The sequence below is a fragment of the Pelobates fuscus genome, chromosome 2 (assembly GCF_036172605.1).
Source record: "Pelobates fuscus isolate aPelFus1 chromosome 2, aPelFus1.pri, whole genome shotgun sequence".
Taxonomy (NCBI): Eukaryota; Metazoa; Chordata; class Amphibia; order Anura; family Pelobatidae; genus Pelobates; species Pelobates fuscus.
The window spans coordinates 189,737,868-189,758,260 of NC_086318.1; the positions used below are offsets into that span (position 1 = coordinate 189,737,868).

Below are 20,393 nucleotides of genomic sequence, written 5' to 3' on the forward strand. Positions count from 1 at the left end.
GGTCTGGCAGGTCTTGTTCTCTGAGAACACTTCGGGCTGCGCCTGTGTCAATAAGAAATGTGGTAGGTTGGCCCTCAATGGGTAAAGTTACTGTGGCAAGTGGCCCCCCTCCCTTATCCCCTGTAAACACTGCCATGACAGGGGTTAATGACACAGGTTTGCCAATTTCCTAATCATCATCTGGTTCCTCAACAATTGGAACCGTTTTCATGGTCTTAGGGGCCGGGGCAGGCTTGGGAAACTTTTTGGGCTCCCCTGTAGGAAACTTTTTGGGCTCCCCCGGTTCCCTTTTGGGTTCTGGACAGTCACTTCTGTAGTGTCCCTTAGCCCCACAATTAAAACATGATACGTCCTCTAACTTGACACCCTTGGTGCCAGGGGTGATGGGGGTGGCACGGGCCACCATGAGAGGAGCTGAATTGGGTCTTCTGGGGGTTTGGGCAGATTCCAAACCTCTAGCAACTAGGAGTAACGTATCTAGGGGAACAACCTTGTATTCAGGGCGTGCAGCAATGATTCCCTTGCGTATGGAATCTTTAACACCTTGGACAAACGCACCTGATAGCATTTGTGAATGAATTTTGTCAGTGAGATCAAATCCCAAATCTGTAAACATTTGATATAATCTTGCATGAAACCTTTCCACTGATTCTCCTTTGTCTTGCACAACATCAGTAAGGCCAGCAGCTTGATCTGCAAGTTTATCCTTAGCCCAATCTCTCAATTGATTGCAAAAGGTTACTCCGGAGGGATAATCAACATCACTTGTAAGTAGATCTGTACTGAGGTGGCGGGCCATGCTGGGCCAATATGCATCCCCTGCTTTAATAGCACAAATGCTCAGTAGGTCACGCCAGGCGGCGGAATAAGTCTTTTGTATCTGAACTATCCCTCGGTAAAAAGGCATAGGCTGTTTCTCTGGGTCAGGGAGAGATTTCATTAAAGCACTAGCTTGTGTGGGGTTAAAAGCGACATATTTAGGAGGGGCCTGTTCTCCCCGACCCTGATGGCCGAAGGGATCTTCAATAGAACGGTGGGCTCTCGCAGCCTCCATTGAAACCTGGGACAGCCTCATCTAGCTCTATTATCTGGGACCTTCTGCGTGAGGGGATCACCTGAGGAGACAGGGCCGGGGGATAGGAGGGAGCTCCGGAGGCGGGAGTTGCCATTGGGTCATAATCTTGGGACCGGTAATCACCGGGAAGCACCGGCATCAGGGGTGCTGAATGGCTGGGGGCCGCCATATTGGAGGCGGGGAAGGAAGTTGCATTGGGGTTAAGGGAAGATGTGGCGGCCATGTTGGATGTGGGCACATCCGGGGCAGACTGAACCGGACTGGGCATGACCGGAACCTGGGGAGTGGCTTGGGGAAAGGGGTATGGCCAGTGAGGATAGGGGTATGGGAAGGGGTATGGCCAGGCCATTTGGGTGGGAGTTGGGGCGGAACCTGGAGTGGGCAGTGAGGTTGGGGAGGGATTAGCAGAGGGGGTGGGAAACTGGGCTGTGGTCGGGGCGGGCGAGGGAGAGGGTGGGGCAGAGTCAGTAAAGGTGCCTGAAGGAGGAGGAGCCGGAGTGGGATCAGCAAGATTGACAGTGGCAGGAGAGGAGGGGTTAGTGAACTGGGCAGATGCAGATGGGAGGGTAGGATTATCTACGGAGACAAAGTGTGAGGAAGGAATGGCAGATGAGATGTTAGCATTAGACACAGAAGGTGGCTTGGGGATGGATGAGGATGATGGGAATGCTAGGGAGGGAGAAGGGGAAAAGTAGGATCCATCAGAATTTAGGACCGGGCAAACGGGAGAGGTGACGGGATGGGGATTGGGAGGATTGGGAGTGGGATACGTAGTCAGCTGGCAATCTCCCATTGCTGACTGGACCTTTGGGATAGACATCCCCCGGGCGCCATTTTGGGGCGCTGGCTGAGGAAGAGCCCCAGCAACACAATTATTATGGTACACAAACAATTTCACACCCTTGTGAATTATTTCTTCTTCAACCCAACCTTCTTGCTGAATAGCCTTTGCTACTCTGTACCATGCTTCAGCTGTTTTTAATAAATCATAATTTGCAAGCTTGCCTTTCTTTTCCATCAACAATCTACGCCAACTTTCTGGTTGTAATCTACCACATGTCGGCACAGCTATTTTACAAACTTTTGCAATCTTTTCAACACCTTTAACCATCTCCTCACCCTCTCTGTCATCAACTAAATCACATGCTAACCAGCCCTTACTGGGCTTACCTAAATCCTGCCCCATAATCCCTTCTCCCCTACACCAGCGTCCCAGATATAGGGAAAGATAAGGAAAATTGAACCGGAACGTCTACAATGCTCGACTGCCACCTGAGAATCGTGGGTCTTTCTCAAGTGCGTCTTCCCAAAACGTAGACTAGTCACTGAATCCGCCTACCCGGGGTGGTAGACACGGATTGGAGCGAGGTGAGAAGTGTGTGACCAATCACTTCTCTATTAAGAGGAATGGGAGTGGATAGTACAATAGTACAGGAAGTGTAGAAAAGGTAAAGAGTAAGGGAAGAAAAATCCTTAGAGACAGATACAGGAGTTTAAATGACTCCACATTAAACAAACAAGACAACAGTACAGTTGAAATACAGTGCATGCATCACAGTTCAAATGAAATCAACAGTAATCCCTTTCCTTCTACATGTGCTTACTCCAAAGTCACCTTTCTCAACCTCGTAGTGTCCCCGCTCGGAGAATGACTTCCTCAAGTCTCACTACCAGCGGCCAAGGATAACAGCTAACACCGGTCCGAAATCCTTTCTAGCCTCCCTCGTTACAGCAGTCCACTTAAAGTGGCCACGCCACCCTCACTCCCGTAGTGCCCTTATAAAACCCACTCTATAAGTCTCACTACCACGTGATGCGGAAAACAAGCAATGCCTGCCTGAATCCCCCCAGGAAACTGAGTCCCCTGCCACAAGGCTAAGTCTCCTACCACAGTTAAAATAATCAGTGGACCTTCAACTCAACTAGAGCCGAAAGGTCCGGGTCAGGACGTCCCCAACTCAACTAGAGCTGGATGGTCCGGGTCAGGACGTCCCCAACTCAACTAGAGCTGGATGGTCCGAAAGCGCACAGTGAAGCTAGCTAGGCTATCAAAGTGACACAAAATTGGATCACAGGAAACTATGATTCTACACAGATCCCACAATTCCACAAACTTCTTTTTCCTTACAGCCACAGCCACGAGGCTCCTAAAAGAAGTAAACAGGCAAAGAAGACCCCCAGGAACACATCCACAGGTCAACCCCCCTTTTTCCCTACAGCCACAAACACGTGGCTCCTAAAAGGAGTAAAACAGGCAACAGGGCTCCAGGCAAACCCCTCGGGTCCACCCCCCCCCTTTATCCCAAAAAGGGGAAAACAGACAAACACAGGACCCTCAAGCAAACTACCACTGGTCCACCCCCCTTTATCCCAAAAAGGGGAAACAAATAAACATTCAGCCCGGGCAACCAAAATAGACACACCCAGGCAACAGATAGACTAAATGCAGGTAACAAATGGGTAATAAGACTCCGGGCAAGATATTACCTGTCTTTGATGTCCTCCCGGGAAGCAGTCACAGACACGTGGACGGGTCAATCAAAGGGGCCGGAACGTACCGGTGGCTCTGCAGAAGTCTCTACCGTGTAACTGGAGGTGATCAGTCTCCCTTTCCTTCCCCCTGGATTCCTCCGTCCACCCTTGTCTTCCTTAGGACGGCTCACCGGCCAGACATAGCCCGGAGTCCCTGTTCGGGCGCCAAAGTTGTTATGGTACTTTTTCAGTAAACCAAAATGTTTAAGTGTCTATCTGTTCCTGTCCAAATTAAAGAGAATTGAATTGCGTATATACGCTGAAGTAATTCAGTCTGACACACGGAGTTCAGGTTAAAATAACTTCGAGGAAATTTATTGGCAAGTGCAGAATCAGCGGGCGCGCAGGCCCTTTTAAGAGACATTTTCGTCATCATTGATTATCAAGATATCAGTGAATAAACATCATTAATTGGATTAATTGTTAAGTGTCTGGGTTAGTGTCCACCTATCAATATAATTAATTGGATCAAAAGCTAAGTGGTTAGTTCCGTGTCCACCCACCAAGAGGTGGTACTTTTTCGGACACGGGTGGGGGACAAGGGGTCTTAAGCGTAATTTTACTCGGTCGGTGATGTCAAATCTCGTGGTTAGGTGCAAGGTCTCTTATGAATAGAACATTTCATTACTACTGTGTTCTCGTGGCCTTTAAATTATACTTTGTTGCGAGTTAGGGGAAATTCAACAGTTCCTGGGTTAGTCATATCCTTATGGAGAATACTGTCCTTGTCTATTGTATTAGATGTGCTGAGAAATACTGTCATGTAATGTAGTTTTCATATGAAGAAGTCAGGTTATGAGGACAAAATGGAGGATTTGTCACAGTATCAGGTTAATACAGAGTTAGAGCAGCAATTCAATGTAAATACAATAAGATTTTTTAATAATTCTACATCATATATATTATATATAATTTATTTTTTAATTCTAAATATATATTTATGCAATTACTTATTTTATTATTTTTCTTTTTATATATAGATATATAATTTCAATCTTATTAAGGTATAAATATATATAGATATAACATCAAGATCCAGTTAGAATGAAATTACTCATTTAGATTTTTATATTATTTAAGGCTGGGCCTGTAGTTGTGGGAGGGGCTTGGATCCCCTTTAAAAGGGCTGCCAATCCTCTCCCACTTTACCGTTGGTCTGGCGAGTTGAGGGGCTAGTTCCGGTCAAGTTGCCATTTTGCTGTCTCTGACCTGATTCCTGGCTTCTGTTTCTTTTCTACTTACCTGACCGTTCACCAAACGCTACAAGCCCGATGCCTCCTCCGGCTTGCTCGGAGACTGGTCTCTGTTCAACTCGTTGTGAACCGTTAGTCAGGCATTTACAGTCAGGCTGCGGTCACACTCTTTCAGCGTCATCACGGTTTGGGTCAAAATTAGTTTGCTTCTATGTGGTAGGGGCTTTCAGTTCTTTCAACCGCACGAACACAAGCACCGTTCAGCTCCTTTCACTACGTTCGCATGCTTAATCATTCACCATGATTCATTCGAACCTTCTCATAATTTGTATTTGAAACTGGCAAACAACTAGGTAAAGGCATAGACCAGGGGTAGGCAACCTACGGCACTAGTGCCATGCACGGCACTCGAGGTGTCTTTCCACGGCACTCAAGGCTGCTAGAGCCAAACAGGCTCTGGCCTATCAGGAGTCTCAGTAAAACTTCAGATATCTGCTAATACGAAAAGGTGGTGAAGGACAATCCTCAATTTATGCATTGCAGAACGTAGAGGAAGTGACCTCAGATCACTTCCTCCCAGCACTTGTGAATGAGAATCCACACTGTAGTAGAGCAGCCTGCAGCTGCTGTTGCAGCTCCTGTCCTTGACCTGTACCTGGCCAGCCTGGTCCCCACTGGAACCCAGGGAAGCCACCCACACTGCTAGATATACACAGACCTGCAGAATAAGCCTCCCCTCATACAAATAATACGAACAGCCCACACACAAACATACACACAATCCCCACAAACGCAACACCACTAACAATCTACATACATGCACACAATCCCACATGCAGTCTCTCACGTGCAAAACCCCAAACAGCCCCCATACACTACCTAACACACAATGTGACATATCCATCCACACACAATTCCACAAGCAGCCCTCATACACACCTCACATTCATATGTATCATACACGATACCATAAACTACTAATGAACATATACAATATAATAGCTCATTTACGCACAAATACAACGATACAAAGCAATTACAGTTAAAATAACACAAGCAGAATACGGCAGCATACATGCCTCAATTTAAAAAAATAGGATCGGCACGCTACGGGACATCACAAACCTATATCGGCACAGTGCTGCTAAAAGGTTGCCTACCCCTGGCATAGACTGTTGGCATGATTCTTCCCCATTGACTGTTATTACTAATTCCACTCTTACACGAATTAAGACAAATTGTATGTATATCTGTAACTTTTGAGTCCCGGTGCCCCCTACTGGTTACGAATGATATTACAGGTTACAATAATTGCACATGATTTTTTTTCTATTTTTATATAGAGTTGTTATTTCTGGTATTACCCTGCCATTTGGTTGACATCTTATGTCATTGTGATGTTCTTCCCACAGGTGCATTTGGAAAGATTAGTCAGAGGAATTCTTCCTGCTTTGACATACTTGTCCTTTTAGGTTGGCAATTAGGTTGAAGTTTGGCTTATTTAAATAATCCCTTCTGATTTTACATTAACATCTCAAAATTTCTTTAGGTGCCATTGTCAGACCAGACTGTGGAATTTATAAAGTTTCTTCCATATGTGGCAGCTTTTGCCAAATTCACTCCTAGCATCTAGGTTTTGGGTTGGTTACTCTATTACTCAGGCCCACGATCTGGCCCACTCAGATACTTATTACGTCTCATCTATAGGTTGCAGCACGTATCTACTCTCACCCTCTTTACCCCAATTCTGCTAAGAATCATCATTTCTGATTCTAACTATCTCAGGTACAACATTTACAATTCCTATATCTTAACCCCTGTTAGAAGATAGTACTGGCTATCAGGGATTTAGGTGTCCAAATAGGGCATGTTTTCTGGTCTTAAGCCATAGGCTAGTAGTCCCGCGAGGCCAACACCCACTCTCATACTCAGAGGTATACGCCCATCGGTTCAAAGCATAGTTATTCGCCTTGCATGGTTGCATAGAGAAGGCCTTACATGTCACTCCCATACTATCTTCTGCTTTAATTACCACCGAGAGGCCAACACCCAGCCAACGTTTCGGTGGCCTCAAATTCCCTTTGGGCAATGCATAGTTAGAGCCTCTCACGCCGCTTAGCGACTAGCAGGGGCTTACCTGTCAATTTGTTGTAGTATAATTTTTTTGCCGCTTTGCATTAGCTAGCCAGCCAGTACCAGGCTGCGTTGTCTCACTTATGGTAATTACAAATATATAAATATATACATATATACATATATATATATATATATATATATATATATATATATATTTTTTTTATATATATGTATGTATGTATGTGTGTATATATATATATATATATGTATATGTGTATATGTATGTATGTATGTATATATAAATAGGTTATAGTGGGGGAAAAATTGTGATTGAAAACCCCACTTCCACCTGAAGTCTGTGGATAGTTAATACAATGTTAAACAAAAATCTGCACACCAGCCAAGCCATAAGACTTGCTTTTCCCACAGAAATCCCAAATCTGCAGTGATGTTACAACCACAAAGGATTCTGGGTGGGCATATGCAAATTAGTTTAACAAACGGTGAGTGGTTTCAGCTTCTAAATCTTGGAAGAAAGGAATAGACATATTGCTGCTACCGGACCCAACCGGAAGTGACGTGACGCACCGGAGCTTGGAATGAAAACGTCACAGGAAATGACGTGACGGCCGTGCAAAGAGGACTCCCAGCTCCCTTACCTCTCCGGGACACCTACGAGCTAATCAACTCGTAAGGGTTGTCTCGGATAGAAAAAGAACTTTCGGTTTTATCTGCCTGTCTATTTTTATCAACTTTTTATCTTCGTTTATTGTGGTAGGTTGAGGATATTAATATACCATTAGATATGTCCGGACCGGATGTGTGGCCATATTGGAGGTGGCATTACACATCCGGTTCGGACCATATAAGGAAATGAGTGTAATTGTTTGCTACATGTGTAGAGGATAATGTAATCAAGTATCCATGTTAACTCATATAAATAGGATACTAGTGTCATTGTTATGTTGAACAGCACCTGAGGAAGACCATATGTAAATGGTTGAAATGCTTTGTGCATATTTTATTTTATTTTATATGTAATAAATCTTCAAACTTCACATTTTCTACTCCTGACTCCAAACTCTTATTGAATGGCCAGTACAACTACTGGACCTATTTGAGAGGAGGAGGGCTTGCTGAATGTCCTTGAAAGTGACAAAAGGCGTTATAAGTTCTGAGCCAACTTCCTAACTGCTCAAAAAAGTGTGAGTGGTTTCAGCTCATCTTTTCTATTGTTGAACATTTTGTACAGATTACACTGTTTTGTTATATATTTCTTGTATAGGTAATCTGTACCGTGTATATTTGAACAAATCCTTTATACAAAAAGGGTGGAATATTTACTAAACAGTTACCGGTCACTATATTCAACTACAGGTAACCATCTTTCATCTTTTTGGTTGTGCGCTTTTACCTTTTCGAATTTCCTTTGCTGTATCTTTTTTAAGTATATATAGTGGCAATATACTTGGGTATAGTAGCACCCAAAATTGTATATATCCTTAAGCGCCATCTCTATTTTCTTTTCTTTGCAACACCACTGTAGTTTCTGTTTAGAGGCCTTGCATCTTGCTCTGTGAGATAGCATATGAGATCTTCAGAAGTACGCTCAGCAGTAGGGAGGTCATCAGCACAGAGGAGGAGGTCATCCACATATTGAAGCAGGACCATATCAGTGTGAGCCTTTTGCCATGAGTCCAGAATTGAAGCCATTGCCTTTGCAAACTGACTGGTAGAGTTTTGTGCTCCTTGAGGCATGACAGTCCAGGTGTGCTGCTGACATTCATGGGTAAAGGCAAACAGATATTGACAAGAAGGATCCAGGGGCACACTAAAGAATGCATTGGCCAGATCCACCACTGTGAAGTACCTGGAGGTAGGTGGGACTCCTGACAGAAGGGTGTGTGGGTTAGGCACAATTGGGGTGTCCAGAACGGTTGCTTCATAAACAGCCCTTAGGTCCTGGTCCATTCTGTATTTCTCAGGCTCCCCTTTGGCAGTTTTCTTCTTCACGGGGAACAGGGGAGTGTTGCAGGGAGACTCACAGGGGACCAAGGCACCATTGGACACAAGGGTATTAACCTGCTGAGAGATAGCAAGGGCTTGGGCAGGCTTCAAAAGGTATTGCGGCTTACGTGGCAGGCTTGCCCCTGGGATTAACGTCACCAGAACTGGAGGGACATGGAGGCGTCCAATGTCTTCGGGCCTGTGGACCACAACTTGGGGGTATTCTGGCGAAGATATCAGGGGAAGTGTCTAGTACTCGTGCATTCTTGGCAGGTTCTTCCATGTGAAGTAAGAGGGGTAGTGAGCAGAGGGCTGATGTATCAGCGGCAGATAGGGGAGAAGACATTTGAGTTTGGCATCTGGGGTAAAAGTGATGGAAGCCTGCAAGCGGGAGTGGACAGCTGCACCCAGCAGATTCATGGGGCAGGTGGAGGATGCAACAAAGTGGGTGAGGAGGTCAGGGAAGGTGCCAATTTTCAAGGGCTGGGTTAGAGCGCTAGATCGAGGAGTGCCATCTACCCCTATGCAAGAGACATCAATATTAGATAGGAATGAGAAGTCAGGCAGGTCTTGTTCTCTAAGGACGCTCCTGGCTGCGCCTGTGTCAACTAAGAAGGTGGTAGGGTGGCCTTCTACATACAGAACCACTGTGGCTAGGGGCCCTCCCTTAACCCCTGAAGACACTGCCATGACAGGGGTAGGTGACACAGGTTTGCCAGTTACCTAGCGCAAGAGATCCAGGTGAGCTTGGTCAGGGTCAGCAGAGGGGCGGCTGGCAGCAGTATTGCTGGTTGCTGGGTATCTAGTAGCAGGGTTGCTGGGTGACTGGCAGCAGAGGGGCCAGCTGCGGGGTAGGGCGGTCGCTCATCCCGTGGGGGAGCCTGTCTAAAGACTCTTGGGGCGCTACAGTCCCTTTTGAAATGACCAGGTTGTCCGCAGTTGAAACAGTTTTTATGTTGTGGTATAGGGGGCTGACCAATAGGTAGGCCCAGGCCTGAAGGTTGGGACACAGGACGGGCGAACATGAGGGGGCTGGCTTTCTGGGGGGTTGGGAGGATTCTAGGACCTTAGCAACCAGCAGGAGGGTGTCCAAGGGAAGAATCCTATACTCGGGGCGGGACAGGAGCAGGCCTTTGCGGATAGATTCTTTAAGGCTTGCTACAAAGACCGCAGATAACATTTGGGTATGGGCCTTGTTATAGATGCTGAAACCCAGATCGGAGAAGACTTGGCATAACCTGGTGTGGTATTTCTCCACAGACTGTCTTATTTTGGGTGATATCTTTAATGCAAGTAGCCTTGTCAGCTAATTTATCTTTGGCCCTGTGTCTGAGCTGTTCACAGAACTCTATGCCCGAGGAGTAATGGGTATCGCTAGTGAGTTGGGCACTGGAAAGGCTTTTCTCCATGATAGGCCAGTAAGCATCTCCTGCTTTTAATTCACAGAGACTAAGTAAGTCACGCCATGCGACAGAATCGGTATTTTGGACCTGGACAATCCTTCGGTAGAAGGGCATAGGTTGTTTCTTTGGGTCCGGTAGGGGTTGCGGCCTGGGACGGAGTGAAGATGACGTACATTAAGGGGGCCCCCTTCCGTGAGAAACCGTGCCTTGTGGTTCCCACCATGAGGTTGTGGGGGAATACCAATCACAGAGACAGGATGTATAGGCAAGGTACTAAAACAGTCATTACCGTATATCAGAGGTGATCAGTCTCCGTTCCGTCACTGCAGGTCTGCCTCGGTGCCTTCTCGGTCTGCTGTCCGCCGGGACACAACCCGGAGCCCCACGTTGGGTGCCAAATTGTTTTAGACCAAACCAAGTGTTTGCCTGAGTAACTGCCCCTGTCCAAATATTTAAAATGAAATAATGCGTGCAAGATAAGGAGTTTTAAGTGGCCTTGTAAAATGTATAGCACATTTTTGTAAAACATTTTTTAGGTGTGCCCCCAATTCCTTTTTGTTGCATATTGTAAAACAGGGTTGCCTAAAAGGTAGACCCCTGATGTTGTAGAACTATAACTCCCATAATGCTTCACAAGCCTATAGAATGACAAAGCATAGTGGAGGCTGTAGTTTTAAAATGTCTGGGGATCTACCTTTTGGACACCCCTGCTGTAGAGTATGTGGTCTATAACAAACACAGGTCTTAATTGTTGTTTGACACTTTCACCAGAAGCAGAATTGACCATCTTCAAAATAGAAGTAAGATTCTGGGCATAATAATAATAATTATTATTATAATAATAATAATAATAAACATGTATTCAGTCCAGTCTTACTGTCTAGACCCAACTTACTAAAAAAATAATTTAAGGCCAGAATAAACTAGGTGAAAAGATTTGACTTAGAGATGTTTTTTTAATTTGGCTATTTTGGCCTAAATTTTAAAATGTACTTTAAATTTCTGGTAATTCTCACTTTTGTAAATAACCTAGTTTGTAACTGATAGTTTTAGATGTTTAAAAGGGTACTTTTGACATTTTTATTTTTTTATTTTTTTTATGAATGATAAATGCATATTTGTTTTTTTTTATCTAGAAATGAGCGCGTACATGTGTCTGACAAAGTTGATTTTCAGACAGAATAGAAAATAAATCATCAGATGCATTCTGTGCGAGTATGTATAACACCATTGTCCTTGAATTTAAAGAAACAAAGTTGTATATTTGGGATCCTTTCCCTTTAACACACATTATTGCTGGGTGGCATAATCGTTTTTTGATTTTTGCACCATATCTGCTTAGTCACTTAATAAACCAGGTCTTGGGTTGATATTGGCATAAAAAGGTGGCACATTTTTTAATGCTTTGAATAAACTGTTTGCCATCTGACAACTTAAGATATTCCCTTTGGTTTTTCCGAGCATTCAGTCTGCCGTTCACAATAGCCTTCTGTGGTATTAGATGAATGCCATGTTTCCTCTTTCCGTATTACTAGGTCCTGCTTGACATTAGCAGCCCTTCCTAGCAAATGCTATGTTTACTAAGGGCATTTACAACAGCCACAGTGTTTCTGACCTTGCTGTTGCGTTTGCTTGGTAAGAGGTGGGTTTCCTTCTGCCGGTAGTGATTCATGTTTGAGCTGAGCTCAAACCACATGGTGTAACGGTTACTATGACCAGGTAGCTTCATTTATTTTTTTTCCCGATTTGTTTTGCAGGTAAAGACAGAGTTTTCAACACACCCTTGTGTGAACAGGGAATTGTTGGATTTGGCATTGGTGTTTCAGTTGCTGGCGCAACATCGATTGCAGAGATCCAGTTTGCAGACTACATATTTCCAGCATTTGATCAGGTTTGTACAGTCTGTTTATGGAATACTGAAGTGACACTTTCTTTTTTTAAGAATTCACATAAGCCTAAGGAAGAAACCCAGCCTTAAATTTACAGGTCTGTTTTGTCTGCCTTTTTCTTTTTCTAAATCTATCCTCTTAAATATTCCTGCTGAAATAGCATATCAAAGCATTTTAGAGTTTAACTCCTAATATAAGAACACTGTCACAATTTTAATGTTTAAATGGTTACAGTAAAGTACACCTTTATTCACTATTACAAAGATCAAAAATAGAGTGTGAAACCCTTTCTGCTTGAGCTGCAGTATATTTAATACCATTTATATTCCTGGACATACTTGAAAAGTTGAGAAAGCCAAGTGTATTTTTCCTAGTTAAAATGACGTTATTATTATTGTAACAAGAACACTGGGGGTCAGTCCCAGACTTGGAGTTCAGTTCTGGACCGTTACACTGTTTGTACCTGCTCTATGCCACCATGTTCATTCAGGAGCACTCAGCACTGCTCTCTTTGTAGCTTGAGTTTTTTCAGTCCTACCTCAAATATGAGCCAAGCACTGAATGGAATGACAAATAGCTTTCCCAGCCTCACACCCAAACACTAGACAAGTCTTCATGAAGGGACAACACATAATTTTTTATGAAAACACAGGAAATCAATAGACCATAATAATTAAATAACAAGGAATGTAAGAGACAATGACTAGGACTGTTGACCACAAGAGACTTAAGGGAGTGGCAAGGCAGCTCTTTTGAACTGGTCCGGCCAACACCCTGTTGTTAAAACAGTGAGGCAGGTATGGGGGAGGGAAATAAACACACAAAATGGACACATAACACATTTAAAGGGACACTCCAGGCACCCAGACCACTTCAGCTCATTGGAGTGGTCTGGGTGCCAACTCCCACTACCCTTAACCCTGCAAGTGTAATTATTGCAGTTTTTTTAAAACTGCAATAATTACCTTGCAGGGTTAAGTCCTCCCCTAGTGGCTGTCTATTAGACAGCCACTAGAGGACACTTCCTGCTTCATAGCACAGGTTTTCTGTGCTAGAGCGTCGCTCTATTCCCCATAGGGGAGCATTGAAATTCATTTTCAATGCTTTCCTATGGGGTGCGCTAATGCGCATGCGTGGCATTGCCGCGCATGCGCATTAGGTCTCCTCGGCCGGCCGGCGAGATCAGTCTCGCCCACCGGCCGACTTAACCAGAAGGAGGAGCGGCGGGAGAGGAGGAAGCAGCGACGTGGGACCTGTCGCTGCCCCTGGTAAGTGACTGAAGGGGTTTTCACCCCTTCAGCAACTGGGGATTGGGGGGTGGGAGGGAGAGGGACCCTCCAGTGCCAGGAAAACGGATTGTTTTCCAGGCACTGGAGTTTCCCTTTAACTAAAGTTCAGCAAACTGGAATGTCCCAACCATATTAAAACCCCTTCAGTCCAGCATCCTTAATCATTTGCGGGGACATGAACCACGTCATGCATCCACTTGTGGATACAATCCTCAAGGGCCAAGTCTTTGACACCACAATGCAAAGCTCTCACCAAACATTAGTCAGAGCACAGTCTATATGATGTATGGTGGGTACTTTTCCTCTGTACACAAATCTTATTCAAGAATAGACGTGATTCTCATCTCTAACGATATTCTGCAGAGGGCGGCAAGCAGCCATATCGGAGACATTGTGTGGTCTGACCACGCTCCGGTGTCCTTAATACTGAACGACACATTCAACCATAGAGGGAAGGCCCATGGCGCCTGAATGACTCCCCGTTACATGACAGACTTTAGAACCAAACTAGAACAAGACTGTTACGGACAGCCTGGCACCCTGACCGGGAACCTCCGTCTATTGCTGCTTCCTAGTACTTGCAAGTACCATAATCACTACACTGGAACACCATAACTACCGTAGACCCCACGAACCGCCGCAACTTGGTTGAGGTCTCGCCGTCCTTTACCCACCCTGGACCCAAGACCAGGATCCAGCTTCCAGTGAGTAGACCTCTCCTAGTCCAGAGAGCGTAAAAGAAACAGGGGACAAACCACTGCACTTCTTGCCCTAAGTCACCGTAGCTTGGCTGTTGCCCTGGAACCGCTCCTTCCTGGAGCAGAATGGGGAGTTAGCTCTGACACCTCCAGGCACTGGATGACACTCAGTCCTGGGAACTCTGGAACCGAATGGGGAATTAGCTGTAGTCCTTACAAGGACTTTCCCCGTTGAATCTCCTGCAAGCTGGAACTGCAGACACAGGAGCAAATCTTCTTTCCCTCCAATAACAGGACGACACACAGTTTTGGAGTGTAAGCAGGAACAGGAAGTTTAATAGCAAACACTGGTCTTTTATACCAGTTATACAGCAAAGGTGACGCCCAGGTGGACCTGGTTGGGCATCGAATACAAAACATACAAGCCAATAAAAACAGAGGCACTCGGACACTCCCATTCAGTGTACACAATCCCTCCCCTCTGCCTGTGATATAATTAACGAAGACAATGAACTCAATTAACTCTAAGCAGAAAAAAAACATACATTTTTACAAACCCCAAAATAAAACATATCCCCACAAGTCACATCCCCTGATACAACATATCCAAAAATCACCCAGATCGATTCAGGGGTTCAGGAATTTCCTGGAAGTCTTATTTGTGCCCCATCGTGTAAGGTCCCATGCCCAAAACCGTTCCATACACTCAACGACAAAACACTGCTGGACAATTTAAGCTAGCCGCCGCCACATGCTTGAATTTGTTCCAGTTAAAAGTCCAAGGGGCAGAAACAGTACTTTTGAACATATACATAGTTACATATACGTAGTTACAAAGCTGAAAAGAGACTTGCGTCCATCAAGTTCAGCTTTCCTCACATTTGTTTTTTGCTGTTGATCCAAAAGAAGGCAAAAAGTAACAGTTTGAAGCACTTCCAATTTCGCAACAAGCTAGGGGAAAAAATTCCTTCTTGACCCCAGAATGGCAGTCAGATTTATCCTTGGATCAAGCAGTTATTACCCTATATTGAAAGATTATATCCTTGAATATTCAGTTTTTGCATGTATGCATCTAGTAGCTGTTTGAGCATCTGTATGGACTCTGAAAAAAAAACTTCTTCAGGCAGAGAATTCCACATCCATATTGTTCTTACAGTAAAAAAAAACTTTCCTCTGTCTTAGACAAAATCTTCTTTCTTCCAGTCTAAACGCATGACCTTGCGGGACTATGGGCCCTGTGGCTTATCACCGGGCCCATAGTCCCAGGGTAGGAGGCTGGCAAGCAGGCCCCTCCAAAAACTCATGGCAAAGTCCCTTAAAAAGGGGAGTTTGTCACAGAGACATTACTGAATACTTTAAAAATAATACTATTCCTCAGATCACAACCACAAGGCAGGCACATAAAGCAATAATTAGGGGTCTGTTAATTAGTAGGGCATCACACCTTAAACGATCCAAACAGGGGAAGTACCTTGGCCTACTATGAACGCTATGAGATCTTACAAATACCCATTTCTTAAATCCCACAGATCTGCTCACGCAGGAAATAGATTAAGTAACCAAGCAAATAAATGAGATACTTGAGTAAAACAGCATACATCCTTCAAAAACTGAAAATGAGAAATTACAAACTGGGCCAGGAAAGCCCTAGCATCCTTGCTACGACAAAGACAAGCACAATCAAAGATCTCTTACCTCTTCAGTCAGGCAGGGGGAAAAATATATAACCGAAATGATATCCTGGTGGAATTGTCCAATTTTTACAAATCCCTCTATAACTTAAAAAATGATCCACAAACACATCAACCGACCAAAGGAGAAATCCAAAATTTTCTCTCCCGGCTAAATCTAAAAACACTGACCCAAACACAAAAAGCATCGCTTGCGAGTCCCTTAAATCTACATGAATTGTAAGTGATACACTCCTTACCCCAGGGTAAACCACTGGTCCCAGACTGCCTTACCAATAACTAGTATAAAACCTTCCTTGCTAATATAGGACCGCAACTTGTTGACACACTCAATTACATAATGGCCTCTGGCGCCATACCACAGGAGATGCTGCTGGCACATATTGCTACTCTACCGAAGCCAGGTAAACCACCCACTAAACCTCAGAACCTATGTCCCATTTCCCTATTGAACACGGACACCAAAATTTTAGCTAACCTATACGCCAACCGGGTGGCAGACATAATCCCTACATTGGTACACCATGATCAAGTGGGATTTGTGAAAGGAAGGCAGAGAGCGGACGGAACAAGGAAATTATACAGCTTACGTTATGGCCAACGAGGCACCCGGGGAGCCCAGGGTATTCCTGTCATTAGATGCAGAAAAATCTTTTGACAGGCTGCACTGGAGTTTCCTTAGAGCTGTTCTACACAAATTTGACTTTCCTCCAAAGTTCTTATCCTTGATTTCGACACTCTATTCCAAGCCCTCAGCCAGGGTGACAAATGGTGGGTTCATATCCCCCCATCCTTTGATATATCTAATGGTACGTGCCAGGGATGCCCACTTTCCCCAATTCTTTACATTCTAGCTTTGGAGCCGATGGTGCAAGCAATACGGCACTGTAGACTGATCACTGGTGTTAACAAAGGGGGGAGAGAATATAAAATCACTTGATTTGCGGATGATATGATGCTATCCCTAACCAACCCACAAACCTCCACCCCAGCTTTCCAATCCATCTTGCAACAATATAGCGCCTGTTCTTACTATGAATAAATATAACCAAGACGCAGGCACTGTGCACCCATGTGCCTCCACCCCTTGCTAGAGTACTGCAACAGTCCAGCACCTCACATTTCTGGGCATCAAATTCACGACACACATACATAAACTATACCGGGCCAACTACATCACCACTTTAAACAATATAAAAAATCAGTTGCTAGGCTGGAAAAATAGATATGTATCATGGATGGGCAGAATTGCTGCAGTTATGATTCTTCCCAAACTCCAATATCCATTCCGCACCTTGCCACACAATTCCGTAAGGAAGCACAAAAAACACTCAATACATTTATATGGGCTCAAAAAAAAATGAGAATCACAGCCCGCACCCTCTATCTGCCCTACAAAAGGGGAGGCATGGTGCTCCTGAACCTTGCCCTATACTAGAAGGCATCTATAATCCGCCCTATGGTTCTGGCATTCCTCCAACATAAATCCCCACCCTCCTAGGTGCATTTGGAGGCGGCCTATACTGAAGGCCACGATATTACATCATTAGCTGGGATAATAACGCAACACAGAAAAAAAGTTTGGAACATGCTGCAAACAACGTCCCTGACATTGAGAGAGTGGGACAGATATGTTAAAATTCATATCCATGAGCACCTCTCCCAAACAATGCTGCTTCACTCTTTCACTGCACTGATACCTCTAATAAACATTAGCCTCTGGTCTAGTCTTGGCCTGACATACCTACACCAAATTCTAGATCGGCATACACTTATCCCATTCAAGACATTACAAAACATATACACACTCCCTACCTCGGCTGAATTTGCCTACATGCAGATAAGCTCATGGATATGGAGAATAAGGCGGTATTACTTAAAATAGCAAGTGAAGGGAAGATGTCAGTACTGGAACAGCTCTGCAGAGGCACTACGAAACCACCCAAAATAATATCAAAACTGTATAATAGTTATTATCAACTGACAGAAGTGAGAAGTCTGACCTTCGTAAAAACATGGGAGAAAGCTATTGATAAACAACTGCCAGAGGAGACGTGGCTAAAAACCTTTACGGCCAAAAGGACACTTACACTATGTTCATCTCACACAGAGATGTCGCGGAAAACTAATTTAAAAATAGAAATCCAGCGCACTCACTTATCAACTAAACAGCTACTTTGATGCTGAGAGATTTGACTAGTTTTATTAAAAACACAGTACAAGGCTTAAATAGGGTCTTGAGATGAGACACCTGTGACAGGGGGCGGTGCAAAACCAAGGAGCTGGCTAGACTCCTAAATATATATGGGAAAACAAGGGGCTGGCTGCACTCACCTAAACATGCTTAAATGGGATGCTGCTGGGGGCCAATAAGTACAGTAAAAATCGAAATCCAGCGCACTCACTTATCAACTAAACAGCTACTTTGATGCTGACAGATTTGACTAGTTTTATTAAAAAACACCTAGTCTAGGCACAAAACTGCTATGTTTATAGAAGAAAAGGGTTAATCCGAGCTGGACCTGGCACCCAGACCACTTCATTAAGCTGAAGTGGAGGGGTCTGGGTGCCTATAGTGGTCCTTTAACGGTTAATAGGTTTCATGAAGTTAAAGGTTGAAAATTCGTACACACCAACTCTAGACCATGAGACGCGGTGGAACTGGTGGGAGGTCCCGTGCACACCATTTGAAGAAATGTTCGGTTTCTACTGTGGCATTATGCTTATTTATTCTCTTGCTTATTAAGATGTACTACAAAAATTCATGTAACCTGAAAGTTTATTCATATGACTTCCTACGCACTGTGTAATGTATTTTTTATGTATGATGTACTTTGAAAATGTCAACAAAAAGAAACCTTCAGCCACTTACCTTTATCCAGCGCCGGGCTCCCCCGGCGCTGGTGACCTCTCCTCCCCTCCGACGTCTGCTCCCGAGTGGAGATGAATGCGCATTAAAAACACCCATAGGAAAGCATTTCCTAATGCAATTTTTGTACTAAGCGTCGGGGTAGCGCCTCTAGACAGCCACTAGAGGCTCGATTAACCCTGCAATGTAAACATCAGTTTCTCTGAAGCTGCTATGTTTACAGCTGCAGGGTTAAAGCCTGGGGAACCTGGCACCCAGACCACTTCATTGAGCTTAAGTGGTCTGGGTGACTATAATGGTTCTTTAATAATAGGTGGCCCAATGGTAGAACTTCAGCTATTCTAGAACTGGCTAGGCATAAGGGTAGCAAAGCATCACGGCAGTTGTAGTTTACAGTGTGTGATATTCTTTTTGTCAATCTTTAAAGGTATAATTGCTCTCTGTAGCTTTTATGGGTATTATGTAAACTTGCTCCAGACAACAGAAAATCATGGTTCCCCTTCATTTCCTATATTTTCCCTATGTGGTATGTGTGTGTATTATTTCTGTTATAAATACATGTTTGGAACACAAAAATTAATATTTGTATATTTGATACAGATTGTAAATGAAGCTGCTAAGTATCGATACCGGTCTGGAGATCTATTTGACTGTGGCAGTCTCACTATCCGAGCACCATGGGGATGTGTGGGACATGGTGCCCTTTATCATTCTCAAAGTCCTGAGGCCTTCTTCGCTCACTGTCCTGGAGTCAAGGTAAGGAATGTGTTTATGGTACACATTTAACAAATGTTTAGATTTTTTTTTTTTTAAAGAATGAATACCTCAAAGGCACACTATAGTCACCTGAACAACTTTAGCTTAATCAAGCAGTTTTGGTGTATAGAACATGCCCCTGCAGCCTCACTGCTCAATCCTCTGCCATTTAGGAGTTAAATCCCTTTGTTTATGAACCCTAGTCACACCTCCCTGCATGTGACTTGCACAGCCTTCCATAAACTCTTCCTGTAAAGAGAACCCTATTTAGGCTTTCTTTATTTCAAGTTCTGTTTAATTGTGATTTTCTTATCCCCTGCTATGTTAATAGCTTGCTAGACCCTGCAAGAGCCTCCTGTATGTGATTTAAAGTTCAGTTTAGAGATTGAGATACAATTATTTAAGGTAAATTACATCTGTTTGACAGTGAAACCAGTTTTTTTTTTTTTTTTTTTCATGCAGACTCTGTCAGTCATAGGCAGGGGAGGTGTGGCTAGGGCTGCATAAACAGAAACAAAGTGATTTAACCCCTTAAGGACTGAGCCAAATGTACAAGTTGTGAACAGAACAAAACGTAAACAAAACCTGGCATTTGCCCTATATGTCTGTCCAACCGTAATTCACCTCTTTCATATTAAATGCACCCCCCTTATTATATATCATTTTATTCAGGGGAAACATGGCTTTCATTTAATATCAAATATTTAGCTATGAAACATAATTTAATATGAAAAAAAATGGGAGAAAATAAGACATTTTGTTATTTTCTTAGTTCTACATGACACTTAACTGTCAATGTCATAATACTGTTTGCTTTTACTGCAATAAATGCACATATTTGTATTCAGCAAAGTCTCACGTGTAAAACAGTACCCCCTATGTACAGGTTTTATGGTGTTTTGGGAAGTTACAGGG

The 20,393-nt window shown here is 43.9% G+C and overlaps 1 protein-coding gene across 1 annotated transcript in view; it reads left to right on the top strand.

Moving 5' to 3' along the window:
* BCKDHB (branched chain keto acid dehydrogenase E1 subunit beta) overlaps nucleotides 1-20,393 on the top strand; it is a 270,779-nt gene that overhangs the window by 102,832 nt on the left and 147,554 nt on the right. Inside the window, exons 4-5 of the mRNA XM_063443021.1 lie at nucleotides 12,044-12,177; nucleotides 19,323-19,478. Of these exons, the coding sequence (XP_063299091.1) occupies nucleotides 12,044-12,177; nucleotides 19,323-19,478 (290 nt within the window). The remainder of the gene's footprint in view (nucleotides 1-12,043; nucleotides 12,178-19,322; nucleotides 19,479-20,393) is intronic.